Source organism: Phalangium opilio, unplaced genomic scaffold (assembly GCF_054372755.1).
Source record: "Phalangium opilio isolate 3A_F unplaced genomic scaffold, DU_Popi_V2 ptg000017l_1, whole genome shotgun sequence".
Taxonomy (NCBI): Eukaryota; Metazoa; Arthropoda; class Arachnida; order Opiliones; family Phalangiidae; genus Phalangium; species Phalangium opilio.
In genome coordinates, this window is record NW_028324151.1 from 5,864,447 (window position 1) to 5,883,500 (window position 19,054).

The 19,054-nt window shown below is 34.1% G+C and overlaps 3 protein-coding genes across 6 annotated transcripts in view; 1 reads left to right on the top strand and 2 right to left on the bottom strand.

Moving 5' to 3' along the window:
• The window catches only part of LOC149702714 (uncharacterized), a 36,731-nt gene extending 22,013 nt beyond the window's left edge, over positions 1 to 14,718 (bottom strand). For 2 of the 4 annotated variants that reach the window (XR_016381816.1, XR_016381817.1), the window contains exon 1: positions 14,602 to 14,718. Coding sequence is in view for 2 of the 4 variants with exons in the window: in XM_089866624.1 (XP_089722750.1) it covers positions 637 to 672; positions 1,030 to 1,136; positions 1,210 to 1,420; positions 1,530 to 1,571 (396 nt within the window). In the remaining 2 variants the exon portion in view is untranslated. Of the gene's footprint in view, positions 1 to 4; positions 201 to 375; positions 1,004 to 1,029; positions 1,137 to 1,209; positions 1,421 to 1,529; positions 1,589 to 14,601 lie in introns of those variants that run through there. The other 2 variants (XM_089866624.1, XM_089866623.1) reach the window with 2 other exon arrangements.
• On the bottom strand, positions 12,017 to 19,035 carry LOC149702716 (uncharacterized). Its single transcript, XM_089866613.1, has 4 exons — positions 18,768 to 19,035; positions 17,894 to 17,989; positions 17,641 to 17,833; positions 12,017 to 16,712 (listed from the first exon to the last, which is right to left on the bottom strand). The coding sequence occupies exons 1-4, from the start codon at positions 19,020 to 19,022 to the stop codon at positions 16,594 to 16,596; spliced, it is 663 nt and encodes a 220-aa protein (XP_089722739.1). The 5' UTR covers positions 19,023 to 19,035; the 3' UTR covers positions 12,017 to 16,593.
• OXA1L (OXA1L mitochondrial inner membrane protein) lies at positions 14,951 to 16,320 on the top strand. Its single transcript, XM_089866605.1, has one exon. It carries the CDS (start codon positions 14,951 to 14,953, stop codon positions 16,214 to 16,216), a length of 1,266 nt encoding a protein of 421 aa, XP_089722731.1. The 3' UTR covers positions 16,217 to 16,320.
• Positions 19,036 to 19,054: the final 19 nt, after the last annotated feature.

Below are 19,054 nucleotides of genomic sequence, written 5' to 3' on the forward strand. Positions count from 1 at the left end.
TTACCAATTATGTCTTGCAAACACAAGGCATCAATCTGTTTTCCGCGACTCCCGCTTAACGAAACATTCGCTAAACTATCTTCGGGATACGCTGCGAGTAATAACTTTCTAGCAAAATTTGTTGCTGTCATGAATTCTCGACTTTCCAATAAGAACCTGAGACTTTCTCTATGAACTGAGACATTAGCTCCAATATTGACCTGTTAAAAGTAATTTAACATATTTAAGACTCCTGTTCGAACGAAGATTTCAAATGAAAAAGGTATAGCGTGTGAAACTGTGAAACGTATTTCTATGTAGTGATTTTCACGATTTTATCGTGTATTGTTAATTGGCAACAAATCAACATCGCATTATTTAAAAGTCAAAACATACGTGTATTGAGTTTCTATCACAAATTTCTTCAACACGATAGATATCTGCAAAAAAAGTATAACCCAATTTAAAACTATTTAACAAATTTCTCAGGGTTAATGGTGACATGATAAAAATTTAGGTATACACCGACGTTAGTATATCTATTCCTTTATTTTTACAAATGTAACCTACAGATATTTAACTTTTCTGTAACATTTTGAATGTTAAATATCGCACTGCAAGGACTAGTGTTTAAACTGCAGTATTTAATTTCAACGGTTAAGTTTGTGGTGGAATTTTCAGTGGCGGTTTAGGCTGTAAAGAAGATGGTGTTGATATGTTTATGGCTGGTTTAAAAAACATTGTATATATCAGGAACACATACAGCTAATAGGATTCATTGCGTCAACATATATCCCTTGTTAATTTCTATGCGAGGTTTGTGGGCCGAGCTTGAGAACTTAGCCACATACTTCTGACGTCTTTCAAACTGTAATTTCATTGGTTAGCAGTAACGCGAGGTTTAACAGGCAGCGAGATACATTCATCATACATGATTAGTCTAGCTCCTCCCATAAAAACCGACCAGATACGTTGAGTGAAAATGCCATGGCTACGCAACGATTCCTAATAGCTGTATGTGTTCCAGAATTAACAAATAAATAGAAGAACCTTTGGCCTTGAAACTCTATATTTCTTGTTAATTTCGCATAATTTACTTGTAATGGCATACTTTATCTCATCGTATGTTGAATTAGGATATTTATTAAGGGTGTACTCTGATATACAAATATCAATTGTAAATCCTGTATTCCATATGAACATGACGAAGGAATTTAATAATTCCCTTACCAACAATAGCTTGGTATCTAACGGGATCCAATCCTTTCGATTCAGAGCCTGGATTATTGTAACGTTTACCTAAAACCGTACATTTTCTAAGTTCAGCCTGTGAGAAAACTTGTAGCAGCAGTTTTCTCACAAATCGCGTTCCTTTTGGAGAACTTAGAATGGCGTTTTCAATCATTCCACGGCTTACTAAAACTCCATTTCCAATATCAACCTGTAAAGATTTAATTCTATTTTAATAGCTGTTCATTTTAAAATGTTAATTAAAGGGATAATAGCGCGTAATCGATCGTTAAAATCCCTTTAACTTTAATTACACTTACAACATTAACTTCATTTTGCGCAATTGTGGATCCGGGGAACATATTGAAACACCGAAGACCTATGTGTTAAAATAATTTATTTTAGTATATGTTTAAATTTTTCGAGAGTTCGTTAAATTTATAATTATATAAATAAAACTAAACAACAGTTTATTACAAAAACTTTATTTCAAAGTTGCATAAATAAATTTACATCAATTCACGTAATTTATAATTTCGTAGTTTCCGTAATAACTTATTGGACGAATCCGTCAAGTGGTACTAGGCGTCCAATGGGGGTACTTCACAGTGCATCGCGGGTAAGCCTAACGTGTAGTGTCCATTACGGAAACTTAATTGCTAGTAGCTTCTTTAATATTGTAGATAGAAACATGGTTTCAATTGATATATTCATAATTTTATACGCTCTTCTGATTAAAAAAGAAAATAATTCTAGGCCGGAGCATCTATTTAAGTATTGATTTAAAACAATACTATATTGCGCAAGAAAGCTCTTATTCATACTGAAAACTTGTGTCGGTTAATAAACATATTAAAATGAGGGGTCATAATTAATTTACGACTAAATAACGCTAGGTTTTTACAACGATTTTTGTATCTGATCGTAGTAAAATTCTTCGGTGATGGGAAAAGTGTTTCCCACGGTAATATGTCCAATAAAAGAGTGCAAAGCTGAAAATAAAGACAATATTTATATAAAAAAGGCGTTCTCAAAATAAATAAGTGCACGAGCAATTAAATATAATTTTATTTTAATATTTTAAAAACAGTATTACATAGAAGTAAAAAGACCTTTAACAATCATTTCCATGGTGAACTTATTTTATGGCGTCTATCTAATGCCGAGGGGCTAATCACTCTCACCATCCTCGCACACCAAATATTGATTATTCATTATTGTATCGTAAAAGGTGGATTTTTGAACAAAATGTGCGCGAAACACTTTGAAACCGCGACTATACAGTGTAGAGTCGATTAAACCGAGTGAGTAACTCCTCGGCAATACTGGCAAATGATACGTAGTGACAATCTTATATCACTCAATACTAAGTCGTCTTTTACTTCTGGATATTGAATATTCTGTACTTACGAAATACGTATCTAGCAAACCAATCCCATAAATAAAATTTCACTAAATTAAGTATAGTATTTATTTATAAACCAATAACTAAAACCACACAATATAAAATAAATATAATAATACTAGCACCACAGATCTATTGTCTAAAAAATACCGAATAATTAGTTACAGATCTGGTTTATGCCTTGTAAGCAAATGGTTAAGCAATTCATAATTGCTACAGAACGATCTAGGGCATTTATCACACTTAAAGCGATTGACATCATGGAAAAACCGGATATGACGTTCTAGTTCCGAACGCCGCTTAAAACAAGCTCCACAAATAGCGCAATCTGAAATAATATTAATTCTGTGAAATCTTTCGTTTAAAACTGAGGAAGTCGGAGGACTAAATTTAGGTTGCAAGATAAAATTAACAGTACTGGTTTGGAATTGTCGAACAAAATTTATTTATGTATCTTATAATCTAAACATTTTTTTTCTAAAAAAAATATACTCTGTAATACTAAGAACTCATTCACGTTACTAAGAATAATGTTCTAAATCACCCCCCTCCCCCAAACTCATGTTAAAGTACTAGAGCAATGCGGTCTTTGCATTTTGTCAGTGTTAAAGAAGCAAAAACAGTATGCAAAACTTCGCTGTACGGTACCTAAAGATATGTCCATATATTCCTAGTAACACGAATAAATCCTTGGTAAATTGAAATTTCTTTGCATATATTATCATTGGAAAATTGTGCTCCTACATCTTGATATATGATATTGTAAAGTATCTTTTCTACCATATCGCATACCGCAATTCGGGCATACGTGTTTGGGACCAGAATGGCATTCAATATGTCGTTTTAGGTGTGATTTCCAAATAAATGTCGGACTAGTTTTGCCACAAATAGGACACGTAGGATATTGTTGACCTGAAAACGCAAAAGTAAATATCATTTACATTTTAATCTCCCTTATAAAATAATTTACATTTCTCTACATGGAAACTAATAAAAATTGAGAATCAAAACTGTCCAGAAATGTAAAAAATAAATGCGTCGAAAACGTATGCAAATGAGAGAGAGGAAAATACGTTGGTAGCGAATATGAGAAAGGATTTTAATCAATAGAATGCGAGGTCAGACCGTAAACTAAGAGAATACAAAAGCAGAGGTGTAATAAGCCTCGCAAAGTACAGAAAACAGTATATTAACTAAAAGTTATCGCGGGCTATAACTGATTTAGCTTCAATATTTTTATAGCTCTTTCTTAAAAAGACAAAAAATCTGTTAAGGCACTTTGAAAATTCTTCAAAATAAAACGTGATCAAGAAGTGATATCTAGTTTATTAGGGAGAAGGTATAACATGCCTAAGTATTCGCGCGCCATAGTCCCAGTCCCCCTTTCAAAGTACAAGGGGGGAGGTAAAAGGAGGCCGGGCTATTTCTCCTCTCCTCAGTCAGAAAATAAAATACGTAATTTTCGTCATTCGCGTCGCGATGACGTTGAGTTTTCAAGAACCAATGAGATGCTGGTTATAATTTAGAGGCGGGGATTAACTCCGGACCTACGTTTTTTACTGGGGATAAAGCTGGAAATGTGGCGAATCTATATCTTCTCCCTAATAAACTAGATATCGCTTCTTGTCATTATATAATAGTACATTTTTAAAAATATAATTATATTTAGTTCAAAAAGTATGAGATTGGGATTTTGTATTTAATAACTTCAGATTCACATACATCCGGTACGTATGTACACTACTACAAAGGACGGACAGGGGGGAGGAGTTTAAATTAAAAATCGATAATCAAGCTCAAACTCTTTAACAGCTAAAGCATAGTATCTGACCGTGCTATATTAGACAACTGATACTATATTTGGTACTTAAACGTCATTATTCAAAGCCTTTCCCTGAAAGGAGAGTAGTAGAATGGTAGGCGGGATTATTTCACGTGAGAGACAGATTCGGGGAGGGGGAGGAAGGTCAGCGTCCGCTTGGCGGGAATTGGAAATTGCACGTGCTATGGCTGGGCCTGAGAACGCGGGAAAAATATAGCGCGTGTAAATAGGGGCAGTCACACGACGTAAGGCTACACGTAATAGGGAAAGAACCCGTTCTTCGAAAGGGGATTTTAAAATTCAGTCTGACACGTCTCAACTTTTAAAATTGACGTGAAAGTGTAAGGTTACGAAGAGAAAGGACGCGTATATAGGAAAGTGTGTATTGTACACAGTATATACACCAGAAAAGTTCCTTTCGTTGATAACTATGTTGAAATTTAAAAGAACCATGTAAATTGGAACAACTTATGTTCTTTAAAACTCGTGTCTTTCAACTGGGAAGCTATAATTGTAAATTATAATTAAGCATTGATGTTAATTAGCTTGACCATCATTACTAGGGATAGATAGTGCCTTCACCCTTTCTTAACTTTGACCGCATGTTTCAGGATTATTTGAACATATCCTGTAGGTTTGGAGCTGAATGGTCACTGAATTGAACAGAATACTACAAGCTATCAGTCTGTTATAGATAGCGGTTGAACTGCACTGCCAATTGACTGGCAACACTTGTGAATCCACTATTTATAGAAGCTCAAGATCATACCCATCCCCGGATTTTTACATTAATTGAAAAGAGTAAGATCACAGAAAATACGCCATAATCTAGTACTACATCCAGGGTTTATTTATTTAGATGGTCCTAGCGCCACCCTTTATTGTTTTTGGGCGAAACAGCCTTGCACCAGGGGGGAATGAATGTTCTCTCCCCCCTTGCGAGATAAGTACAGAGCTCAATATATTTATTCCGGAATAATTAACTAAAATTATTTATAAATTAACACCCAGCCCAAACCGCTTTATCTGTAGAAGGCTGAAAATTTGCAGAAACGATGCTCTTAAGTAGAAGGCGCACAAAACAAATTGTTTATGAAATAACGTGGGTTTGAAACGGGAACGCGTGCTATGACCTAGTACTGTTAAAAAGACCCTGCTTCATCTAAACCTCATAAGAGGTCGAAATGTGAGCGTTGCCAAGAAATCTGGTGGCAACATCAGCCGCCCATCAAGCGTCCACTTGGAAAAATCAATAGTTTAACTTTAATAGTGGAAAGGCGTACCATAAACTGTCGATTCTAAACTTGCAACGAATACGAAAAGGCGGGCAAGGCAGGGCAGAGAGGGGTAAAACGAAAAGGGTAACGAACTGCTATGCCAGCTAAGGAAGCCCTTAAAATTTTCATCCGGTGAAATAGACGCAACATAGAGAAGGCATGGAACGTTGGATGGATACCATACGTTCATAAGACATGTTCCATAAGTTTGTCACTGGTAACTTAGAAACTGGAGCTTGTCATGAAGTGATTGAAGTAGGTCATAGATTCGAGGTAAAGCGACGCCTGGTGACTGGGGCGCCGTGAAAGGCTTAGTAATGGAGACTAAATAGGACCTAGATGGAAGTCCTGCAAAATTAACCACTGACTGTAGGTCTTCAATTCTCGCTTCCGTCGTTCTCGAACTAGTTATCTCGAGCTGTAAGTCTAAGACTAGCTTTACGAAGTATGGGTAGTGTCATCCTTATGGAACGTATCTTATAAACTTATGATGAAACCTACAATACAAGATGCTGCCATGAACATTATGTATATTAGCTTCATTTAGATAGACTAATGGATGGTTACTCAAAAGGGAGAATGAGGATGAAAGTATGAAGAGGAGAAAATGACGTTGCTAAGCTACGGGATTTCAAGGAAGCCGAGTTCATTTCATTTGGAATGTTCAACGCGCTAGAGGGCGGCGTTATACTTATAAACCTAGATAGACATAGATTTGGAAGGCGAGCATATTGCATTCGTTTTGTATGGTGGTACTAATTTGAGTTCACTCAAAATTACCATCAAGAAGCAATAATCAAAAGTTCATTAGATGAAGTTAGAAGTTGCTGGTCTTTTAAAGGCAAGTAAGTAATATTTTGATGTCATTATTATAACATAAAGTTTGAAGGCACATCTTAAGAAATTAAAGCAAAGAAATAGGCTAAAATATAGGCCTAACTGTAAAAGACCAATTTTGAAAGAAAACTTAATATAAAGTTGGCCAAAAAATAAAGGAAAAGGTGAAATTGTATTCCAAATGTGCACAGAACTCTGTGGAACAAATATCTGGTTCTTTTATGCCATATTGCACAATCTCAATGTTATGTGTTTGATGAAATTGTTAAGGGGTATGTAGGTAAAATATTTAGTGACGTTGGTGGATAATGTACAATTGGAGATGCCTAATTACCCAACCTTTTTAGAACCCGTAATGTAAATTTCCAGAGCTATTTGGTAATTACTGCCTTACACGTACTGTATAAGAACATTAACCTCCTATTTACCAATTTTTAACCTAAATTAAAACCAGATTCGTGTAATATAAAAGGTGATAAACAATGAACTTCCAAATGAAATGAACCAGGCGGCTTTACGTATCTTTCCATTATGCAAAACGAAACGAATCATTTTCATTAAAATATAGATACATGTTATATAATTCCATTAGTAAAATTTATGATTTTGGGCGGGAAAATCAACCGCGCTTCTTAGTCCTATAGTATTTTGGTGTTTTCACCTTAATTGAAAATGTAAATTAATTTAGTTCTAAACTAAAATGAATTTATAAAATAAAAAACATGTTTTTTCAAAAAAATAATAAATAAAATAAATAAATAAATAAAAAAAACCCGAATGTAGTCTTTATTTAATTTATGTCTACTTCTTTGAAAAGGAAAACATTTTCAAATATTGGCAAAGTTTCAAAAGAAAACATTCATTCAAATTTATAATACTTATTAACTAAAAGAAATTTATAAATTAAAAAACGTGTTTTTTCCAACAAAAATAATTAAAAAAAACCGAGTGTAGTCTGTAGTCTTTAGTTAATTTATGCCTGCTTCTTTGAAAAAATATTGGCAACATTTTAAATGAAAAACATTCTTTCAAATTCCTTCTTATACACGCTTACGTAACCCGCTTTTCAAAAAACCGTCGAGGTCAGTCTGTAGTTAAATTATATATTTGACTAAAACATCTACCAGTTAAGACTACGGTTCAATACAATACGATTTACGTTGGTTTTAGGTCTTGGGTCCAGTCCCAACTAAAGCTGATCACTTCGATCCCCTTCCCCGGAGAGAGAGAAAAGTGGTTTTCGATTCTCTCTTTCTCTCCTGAAGAGCACCAAATTTTGAAGAGGTATTAGAGATGCTCGTTTATTTAGTACATGCAAAATAAGGAAATTATAGTGAACCTAGCACCACCTATGCACTGTAAAATGAACGAATTTACTATATACTAAAGTTGTAACCTTAGAAACGGTAACCTTTACCACGGAAAAACGGATTTGCTCAGTAAAAGATTATGTTTCTAAGGTTGATTGAATACTACTATGAGGCTTCCCAAAAATATTCCCGTGTTGTTCAATATTTTAAAGTTCCATCCCTGATTTTACAAACATTTCATATTTCCTGGTTCCCCGACTATAGGAATTCACTACTTCCTCATACTTCCAGGTCCCCGGACTTCACAAATTCACTACTTCCTCATACTTCCAGGTTCCCCTTCCTTCACGAATTCACTACTTCCTCATACTTCCAGGTTCCCCTTCCTTCACGAATTCACTACTTCCTCATACTTCCAGGTTCCCCTTCCTTCACGAATTCACTACTTCCTCATATTTCCAGGTTTTTTTCCCAACTTCACGAATTCACTACTTCCTCATATTAAGAGGTTCCGCAACTTCACGAATTTCTAGTCCCGAAACGCAAATTAACACTCAAAGTATTGAATTAAAATACTTATTTTTTTAATAAATAATATTTTATTTGTCATTTAAAACCAAACTGGATAAAATTAACAGGTTTTAAAATGAGGTATATCGCAAAAACTAAATTGCATTTAAAACTATAATACTGTTTCCCAAATTATTTTGTGAAAAATAATTCAAATAGAACGGGTTATTAATGAAGTATTTCAGATCCATATGTTAACGTCCTAGCTTTTAAACGACTTGTAAACTTGATGGTACATTTTTAAATGATTTTCCAACGTTGATTTCTTGCGATACGCCATACTGCATAGTGTACAATAATACAATTTATCACTTCTAAATATTATTGGGGAAGTTGTCTTCTTTTCCGTTGCGTTATCATCCTTTTTGCAAACTTGTTTCGACTTTTTGGAATCGTATAGAATTACAGGTTCAAATATTTTATTTGCAAAATATCTCTTGATGTTTTTAGAATCTGAAATATATAATATTTCAAGTTTTTTTTATTTATTTCGAGTCATTAGAAAAGCGAGCAACAGTAATGAACGATCAACTACATTTTATAATTTACAAGTGTAAAAATATACCCTATATTTGGTTTATTCCCAAATGTCATAATTTTATACAAAAAGAGACAATATTTCCCCCAAGATAAAATGTCTAATAAAATACTTTTCCTTATTCTAAAATTAATTTTCACATTTTTCTTTCACTCATTTGCTATGCCTACACGGTCGGTTATTGTTTGCAGAAAATACAGTCTTCAAATTTTTAGATCGTCAATTGGAATTGGAAACCTGTAAAAAAAAGCTAATTAGTATCTGCCCTAAAACAATGTTTACTCTTCTTTTTCTACCAGTCTAAGGAGACCAAACGCCATTGGAACATAATCAAATCACGTATTATTCTTTTTGGTTTGTTTGCATAAATTGTAGTATTGCGCTAAACTAGACCTTTTCTTCGGACATTTTTTCTTAGAATTATTTTTTTAAACTGACGAGTTTCCGTTACTTCTTAACGGAAACGGTTATTCTAGATACCTACCACTGACTAACTACTAACAAGAAGTGATATCTAGTTTATTAGGGAGAAGTATAAGATGCCTAAGTAGTCGCGCGCCATAGTCGCAGTCCCCCTTTCAAAATACAAGGGGGGACGTAAAAGGAGCCGGGCTATTTCGCCTCTCCTCAGTCAGAAAATAAAATACGTAATTTTCGTCATTCGCGTCGCCCTGACGTGAGTTTTCAAGAACCAATGAGATGCTGGTTGTGGGGATTAACTCCGGACCTACGTTTGGGCTGGAGATAAAGCTAGAAATGTGGCGAATTTATACCTTCTCCCTAATAAACTAGATATCATTTCTTGCTACTAAATTTATCATTTTTCCTGCGGTTTTTTGAAAAATAGAACTATTTAAGGACCTTACAGGAAAATAGGTACTTGGTGGGAGCCCTGTACAGTTGACTTCTACCCTTCCAAAGGTATTTCGTCTCAAAAGACGAGTAAATATCATATTTAAATAAATATACCGGGAATGAACATTCTTCTGATGAGTTTTTAATTCATCTTCACGACTGTACGATTTATTGCAATATTGGCAATCATATCTTTTTCCCAAATGAATCGAGTCTATGTGCCTTTTAACGTGAGCTTTCCAACGAAATTTTCGTAAACATATTGGACATTTTAACCCTGAAACAAATAGCCATATTGAAATTCAAACCATAAATTTAAATACATTTTTTCAAAATTATATCTTTAAAAAAAAATAATTTTTAAACCATCCATTTTTTTTAAATGTAATTTCCTCAGCAGGTTTTATTACAAAAACTGACACCGATGATACAATTAAATTAATAATTTTAAATTAATTATTTAGTTTCTTTTCCGTGAATCTGCCTTCTATGTCGCACGTAACTCTGCCACCATGTAAAAACTCTCATACACATTGTACACCGATAAACGGTCGAAACACCACCGTGTCTCATTTCGTGTCTTTTAAGGCTACCTTTGGAGGATAGTTCTTTGCCACAAATGGAACATTTGAAAGAACCAAATTGGAAATCGGGGGGTTGAATAAAATCTGAAAATTTATCAAAACTACCTGTATTAATTATTAAAATTAACTCATATGGAGTTCGGCCTCGGAAATTTGTACGTGGCCTAGATAAAACCCCAAACCATAATTAAATTTAAATTATTAATGTAAATTAATAATTGTAATTTATTCAAAGAGAAAAACAGGAACATTATACTTATGGCATCAACAAATTTTAGAATCATTTGTTTACTTTTTCCTTAATAAATAAATTAACATCGTAATAAAGCTCATTATGATACGATGAAAGGTCAAATAATTTATAATTTAGAAGCCTACATACACAACGTGGGTTTTTCGATATCAAAATTTTGTGGGTTTTTTTTAATGTACGAGAGAAATCCTGGTTAAATGTCATCTAATGTGATGAAATGAATGTCAGCCTGTAAGTTTATAAGTCTAGTAAACACGCTAATTTACACGACAATAACTTTTAACATCATTTAGCACTAATTTTAATATATCTCAAATGATAAAAACGAAAATAAGCTCGTAAAAATTGACTGGAATAAACATTTACGACTAAATTGCGATATTGTTTCAAAGATCTGACAAATACGATGTGAATGAAAGCCTTAATGTGCTTCTGATGAATCCGTGTGAATGTTTAACAACAACGCACATAAATATATAGGAACTAAATTGATGGTAAAAACTAATTGACAAGACCAAATTTAGGAATGTGCTTTTAAATCGAGGAATTATGTTTCAGTTCCATGTGTTTTTTCAAAGCGGGTAAAATCATGAAACTCTTGTCACATAAATAGCAACGATAATTAGGTACACCTTCGTGTGTTTTACGATGATGGTACATTCCAGTTATGCACGAATAAGTACGACCGCAAATATTACACGGAAATCTTTTTTGACCGTCAATTTTGTGAATTTCGAGATGTCGTTGCAACGTTTGATTATTAAAAAATGTTCGGTGGCATACCGAGCACGTCGCTGTCTTTACAGTGTACCTTTTACGTCCGGATAAGACCGGACGGTACCATTTCACACTCGATCTCGAAGTAGTAGTAGTCGTTACTAAAAAATTAAGATAAAATATGTGTTGGACCTTATTGTAAGTAAGAGCGCGTTAAATTATGCATAAGTCTCGAAAAATTAAAACAAAACAATCTGAGGAAATAATAAATTATTGGTTTTTCGCAAATTAAGTTATGACCGTAAACACATTTACGCACAACTTTATTTCAATAAAGTAATAAATGTTTATTTTACAGAATAAGAATTAATCTTTAGGTTTTTGTTCTTAGAATTTTTCTGTAAAACTGGACAGTGGTTTGATATATGCCTTTTTAAATTATACGCCTGTGAAATGAACTTAGAACAATGCGGACAATGAGTTGCTTGCATTGATTTGAATTTACTGTTATTGGCAATTCTATTTCGATTGCTTTTTTCGAAGCCTAAAAAAATTAAATAGAGAATGCCATCAGCAACCTTAGAAAATTGGACTTTTTTCGATTTTGCATTTATCTACACCAATTAGATAAATATAGACTTTAGAGATGAACAACACACTTTATTTCTAGAGAACACTTTGGTTTGGTTTACAGCTGAAAGAAAATTTATTCAAAAAATTTGGAAAAGTTTATTTTGTTAGCAATACTATTGGCAACGGGGCAATGCATTTCAATATGTCTTTTTAAATTTGAAGCTCTCGATATCACTGTAAAACAATGCGGACAATTGGTAGCCAGCATAGATCTGCTTTTAGCATTTTTTGAAACATCGATATCTTTTCCAGTTCCAGTTCGGTTTCGTTTTGGAAATCGGTTTCCTAAAATTAAAAATAAATATTGCGATGCAATAACTATAAAATAAATAAGTCATCTGAGACATAGAAAAAGACGAAATAAGCTGATATTTATATTATATTTCGGTTTATCCCAGTGAGGGTTTTATATACTTTATTTGGCAATAATGTTTTTGGTTTACAGCTTAAAGACTAATTAATTTAAAGAAATTGTCCAAAATATTTGGAAAATAAGGTGGTTTTTTGACAATGCAATTCAATATGTCTTTTTAAATTTGACGCCCGTGATATGATAGTATCGCAATGTGGACAACGGACAGCTTGCATCGATTTGCATTTATTTTTCGAATCGGAGCTATTTTTTCTACTTCGACTTCGTTTCGAAGGCCCTAAAATTAAATTACCGACATAAATTAAATTAAATAAAAGGTCCTCTATCAGGATACACGCTAAAACAAAATGTGGTAGAATGTGCCTAAAACATTCCTTCAAAACACACACAAACATTTTGAGAAAATTGCGTATTTTTCCAAAATGAAAATACCTTAAATGATTATGAATAATTTACTTTATTTCAGAGTAAATATTTGATTTACAGATGACATGATTATGAAAATAAATGAAAGCAAAAGTGCATGTTGAACATCGGTGGTAAAATAAGGCTGTACTTTTTCAAAAAAAAAGTGTTTCACGTAATAAAAAACATAGGTACGCGGTAACGCGCCGATGGTTTGAAGGTTACCTAAATCGCGAATTCGGAATTTCCCGAGCATTTCAGAAACATCTACACGTGTATATGCACGCTTATAAATACACGACACGATAAATTTAAGCAATATAACACGAGATGTAAATCATTACTCTGCCCCTCCCCCAAAAAAATCGATAAGTTCACGTATGGAACAAACAAATCAATTTTAATCGAGTATAAGTGCCAACCATTATTTTATGGACGACCCCCACAATAAACTACTTATTACTATAAATATATACAGAGCCAAAGGCGTGGCAGGATGCGTTTTACATATTACATTCCCATTTAAAGGGATGCTAAAAAAAATGTCTAACACTATCATTTTGAATATGTGACGTCATTAACACGTGATTAAAGAAACGTATATTGCGTCATATGTAGGAGAAAATACTTTAAAAGCCGCCCCATCTAGTGTCAATTTAAACCAGGTCCAGGTTTTACGATCCCTCAAAAAATTCATAAAAATATAATAGGCCTAAAACAAGTTCATAACAATCACAATATGTCAATTAATTCAGTAATCAATTAAATAAGCATTAAATATATGATCACATAATATGAAAACAGTATAATATAATAAAACACTAAATACAATATAATCCAGTGAAAGCCAATGTATGGGTTGGAAATAACCTAGCTTAATTGGTGTAATTAAATAATTTAATTAGTTGAAGAATAATTAATATTTGCTATATCAGTGGTTACTTTTCCTTCAAAGACATTGACTTTCCTTAGATTCATAAAAACACTTAAATAGGCAATCATATTGTTGAAGGAGATAGAAATTAAGTGATTTCAGCATTCAGACAAACACTTTTTTTATATTTCAGAACATTAGTAATTAGAAAGATCACTTAAATTGTTATATCCTTCATCAATAGCATCAAAACAGTGTAAAAAATTGTATGCTACGAGCCAAATCAAATTTAAAGGGTTTCACAGCTAGTGTAAGGGGTTGTAACATTTTCCTTGGGTCCATCTGCTTTTGTTTCATGGTAAATCTCCATTATTTTGCCTATTAAGGATGGTACCAATGTTATGGTGAGCAGTTAAAATACAACTTACACGATGCTGGTGAAACCCTGTAAAATCTATTCACAAAAAAGTTTATTTACGCGAGGAAATAAAGAATATCTAACACAACTTTTAGTTAAATTCAATAGAGTAAAGTTAAGATTTAAACAAGCTCAATTAAATTGGGTATTAGCATTTCCTGATCTGCTAACGGAGAGCATTCTACTAAAAAACCACCTCCGTTAGATATGTCACTCATCTCTGAAGGTTTTACTTTACTAAATAGCATAACATTCCCTACATAGGAAGGAAGTTACTGAATCTACAGTTACATTAAAGCTCAAACACTGTAATTTGGTAAATGATTTAAGCACATGTATCTAAACAATTTTGTAAACAAAACCCTTTAAAAATAGTCGCTATAAATAGATGGCGGCATTATCTATGGCCATTTAACATGGGATAAACATATACTAGACCAAGGGTTAACTTGTCAACCTAATCTTATGGTGATTTAAGGCTCGTTAGCATACGTAAAATAAATAAAATACGTGTCACTCACATTACGAAGCTTTCAGAATGTCACAAAAAGTTTATCCATTAATGAAACACGCACAAATCACGCACAATCACAATAAATTCGCGTAAAACCGTTAGGCCTAGGCACCACCAAGCTAGGAATTTTAGCAAATAAAACCAAAGCGCCACTAGTGGCTAAATCTTGAACTCGGTTTAAAACGAGTCTTCAATATCGTAGACTGCCGTTCAGATTAATAATTGGCTTCAATACCGCAAGGTTAATTAAAAAGTAATATCACAGCCTAACTCGTCACGCTGCTTTTGAACTTAAATTCCATTTAAAGCTAGAGCGTATTTTCTCCCACGCTGACCTTTGACACGCCCTCTCGAAAATGGCGGCCATCGCGAGGGTGCACGCGTTATTTCGGCCTTTGATAAAACAATATAAAATTAGTTTAATTCAAGTTAATAGCCTACACATCGCCCATAATTACACCAAGTTACCAAATATCTCAAGTAATAAATTATTACTTAAACATTACGCCGTTTCCTGTACTCCACTGAGGTTTGAATCGACACATTCATCCAATGACAGTCATCAGGACATTAATAAAACGGACTTTACAAGTGAATTGCAATCTTTACCAGAACCCCCTCAAATTCCCGAAACCGGCCTGTTACAAGATTCACTGGTATCTGCACCCCTTGCGGAAAACGTAACCACTTTAGCCAGTCAAGGTCTAGGTGGTTATTGGCCACCTGGTTTAGCTCAACAATATATAGATTTCCTCCACACTGGCCTGGATTTACCATGGTGGGCTGCCATTTGTACCGGCACCTTAATAATCAGAATATGTCTGTTCCCATTGGTTGTAAAAAGCCAAAGACACGCGGCAAATATGGCTAATCATATGCCTCAAATGCAACTCTTACAATATAAAATGACGGAAGCGAGGAAGAGCGGCAATCCCATGGAAACTTCAGAATACGCTAATGAATTAATGCAATTCATGAAGGAAAAGAATTTAAACCCATTAAAGGGTTTAATGCTGCCATTAGCTCAAGCCCCCATATTTTTAGCGTTCTTCTTTGGCCTAAAGCGAATGGCTTATTTACCAATGGAATCCATGAAAGACGGAGGAATCTTATGGTTCTCGGATTTAACTTTGGCAGACCCTTATTTCATCTTACCCATTTTCACAAGCGCCACACTCTACCTAACAATTCATTTTGGGGTAGACGCTGTCCCTACAAGCAGTAACCAAATGATGCATTACTTTCTAAGAGCGATGCCACTCGTCTGTTTACCCTTCATGATCTACTTCCCGACTGCCGTTCTTTGTTACTGGGCTTCTAGCAATTGCATTTCTCTATGTCAAGTCTTACTACTCAAAATACCCTCAGTTAGGCAGAAATTTGACCTTCCAATGAAGATTCCTCATAAACCTTTAGACATCGGAGTCAAGAAGAAGGGTTTTGTCGAAGGCTTTAAAGAAACCTTCACTAACGCTAGAATAACGTCGGAATTAGAAGATAGGCGACGTTTGGATGAAGAACAGTTTAGGAGAGCGGGCGCTGGTCCTATACCCAAAACATACACCTATAATCCCACTAAACAATCCCGTAATGCTATAATAGCCAAAAAGAAAGATAAATGATGTCATAGTCTATAGTAGTTACGTAATTAAATTATTCAAAATGTATTCAATTTTGTAAAATAAACAATTTGTGATCGGAAATTAAAACAATAGTTTGAAAGTAATTGCGAGTTGTCTTAATTACTTCAAAATAATACACTTAGGGCGCATTTTAATCTAAATTAGAAAACTTTATTTATTACTTTTTCAAATATGTATATAATAATATTGTGATCGACATATTGCATCCGTTTTTTTTTAACCAATGCATACAAAACTAACGAAATATCTATAATAAGTTTTAAAACTTTAGGGTTAATTAATTAACAGAAGCTCTTAATTAGTTTTTCTTTGAATTTGTAGTTGTAGTTGTAGTAGTAACAGGTGTATCTATTTTCTTAAAACAGATTTTTCCTTCTATTGTAAAGTTTAGCGGCATTCCCCAGTTTAACACGTATGCATGATTTAATTTCAGATTCGCTTAATATTTTAAAGGGAAATGCATTTTGAACAGTACCTATTAATAAAAACGTTTATGTTAGTTAAAATTAACATTAAAGGGACTTTCAACTTCTCCGTGGATGTGAAGTAGTTTCATAATGATTTCAAAGGGCGCCAGTTCTAATTGCAATGCAGGGTTCATAAAACTTCAGGAAAACAGATTTTTCCCGAGTTTAAGGTTTTTCCCCATATATTTCCCCGAGTTTCGAAGGTTTTCCCCCATATATTTCCCGAGGTTTCCAGGTTTCCCCCCCCTCATATATTTCCCGAGGTTTCCAGGTTCCCCCCCCCCCCATATATTTCCCGAGGTTTCCAGGTTTCCCCCCCCCCATATATTTCCCGAGGTTTCCAGGTTCCCCCCCCATATATTTCCCGAGATTTCCAGGTTTCCCCCCCCTATATTTCCAGGTTTTCCCCCCATATATTTCCCGAGGTTTCCAGGTTTTCCCCCCATATATTTCCCGAGGTTTCCAGGTTTCCCCCCCCCCATATATTTCCCGAGATTTCCAGGTTTCCCCCCCTATATTTCCAGGTTTTCCCCCCATATATTTCCCGAGGTTTCCAGGTTTCCCCCCCCCCATATATTTCCCGAGATTTCCAGGTTTCCCCCCCTATATTTCCCGAGGTTTCCAGGTTTTCCCCCCATATATTTCCCGAGATTTCCAGGTTTTTTTCCTCCCATATATATCCCTGAGTTTTCCGGGTGTCTTCCCCATATATTTCCCACTAGTTCAACAAGTTTTTTTCGTCATATATGGAGTAATAACAAAGTGAGTGGTTTTTCATGACTGAAGCAACACTTTCAGAGCAAACTTACTCACACCTCACAAATTTCCCTGAATTTTACTAAAAATCCTACATTTCCCTGAGTTTTCCAGGTTTGTATGAACCCTGGCAATGGTGAAGTTGGGAGCCCCTTTTAAAGAACTTGTAGTCAATCTTACGTATAATCTCTGATAATTCATTGGGATTCATGCCATCTTTAGCTGGCGTTTCTAATTTGTGTGGACACCTTTGTCCCGTGACGCTATGGCTGGCTAAATATTCGTCAGAAAACAACTCAGTCAGAAGATCATTAACAAATTTCTGAGGATCAGTGCGACAACACCGACCAATGATCTCATTGGGAATTGGAACCTATTAAAATTGAAACTTAAAATACCATTTTTAAGAATATCTTGGTGAATAAATTAGTACCATAAAATTACGATTCCTTATCGGTAACGAACTCCTAATTATTCTGCCAGAGTTGACGGGTGGTGTCTCAACTTTGATTAGAGAGCTTATTAAAGGCTATGAAAAATGGTTTAAAACTATTTAGGAATTCATGGGATAGTAAACGTGTATACAATGCTTTCCCGAACTATTTAACAAAAATTTCCCTAATCCAGGGAGTCCAGCCAAAAATTTAAAAATCTGAATGTATTTCCGGAATTATAGGATTTTATATGACAAAAAATATGTTCTTATAGGAAAATTAGGACTAAAAATGGTCAAATCTCAAAATAATAACAAATTGGATTTTACTTTGAAAATTCAGAGGAACTAAATTAAAATGTAATATATAAAAAATCCGGAGCAAAGTCCGAAGTTTCGGTGTCTAGTCAAACGTAATGTCGATTAAAGTGCTAAATTTTGATAAATTCTATGCTTAACTAAACTAAAAACTTCGAGTAAGTCAAAAAATATAGGATATCATAGGACCTTTCATGAATTTATAGGATATCATAGGACCTTTCATGAATTTATAGGATATCATAGGACCTTTCCTGAATTTATAGGATATCATAGGACCTTTCATGAATTTATAGGATATCATAGGACCTTTCATGAATTTATAGGATATCATAGGACCTTTCATGAATTTATAGGATATCATAGGACCTTTCATGAATTTATAGGATATCATAGGACCTTTCATGAATTTATAGGATATCATAGGACCTTTCATGAATTTATGGGATAATATAGGACAGGTTCAAAAATATAGGATTTTATAGGAATTATAGGATCGCCGGGCTCCCTGCTAATCCCAAATTAATCCCCAACATCATAAACTCGATAAATTTACCATTTTCTGTGGTTTGGGAGCAATTTCAGGTGGTTTATTTATTTTACCCTGAAGTTTATCGGTAGTAGCCATTGTAGTAGTAGTCGTTGTTGTGACTGCTGTACTTTTTAACGACACTTGATTGATACTAAATGGTAAGACAAACGTGAATGGAAAGCTTCGTTGTGTATGCCCCAAATACGGAACAGCAACTGCATTCCCTAAAAAGAAAAATTTATTTCTCATAAATTTTCTTTTCCACGTGTTATTTTTCATTCGATACAAATATCATGTATATATAATATATA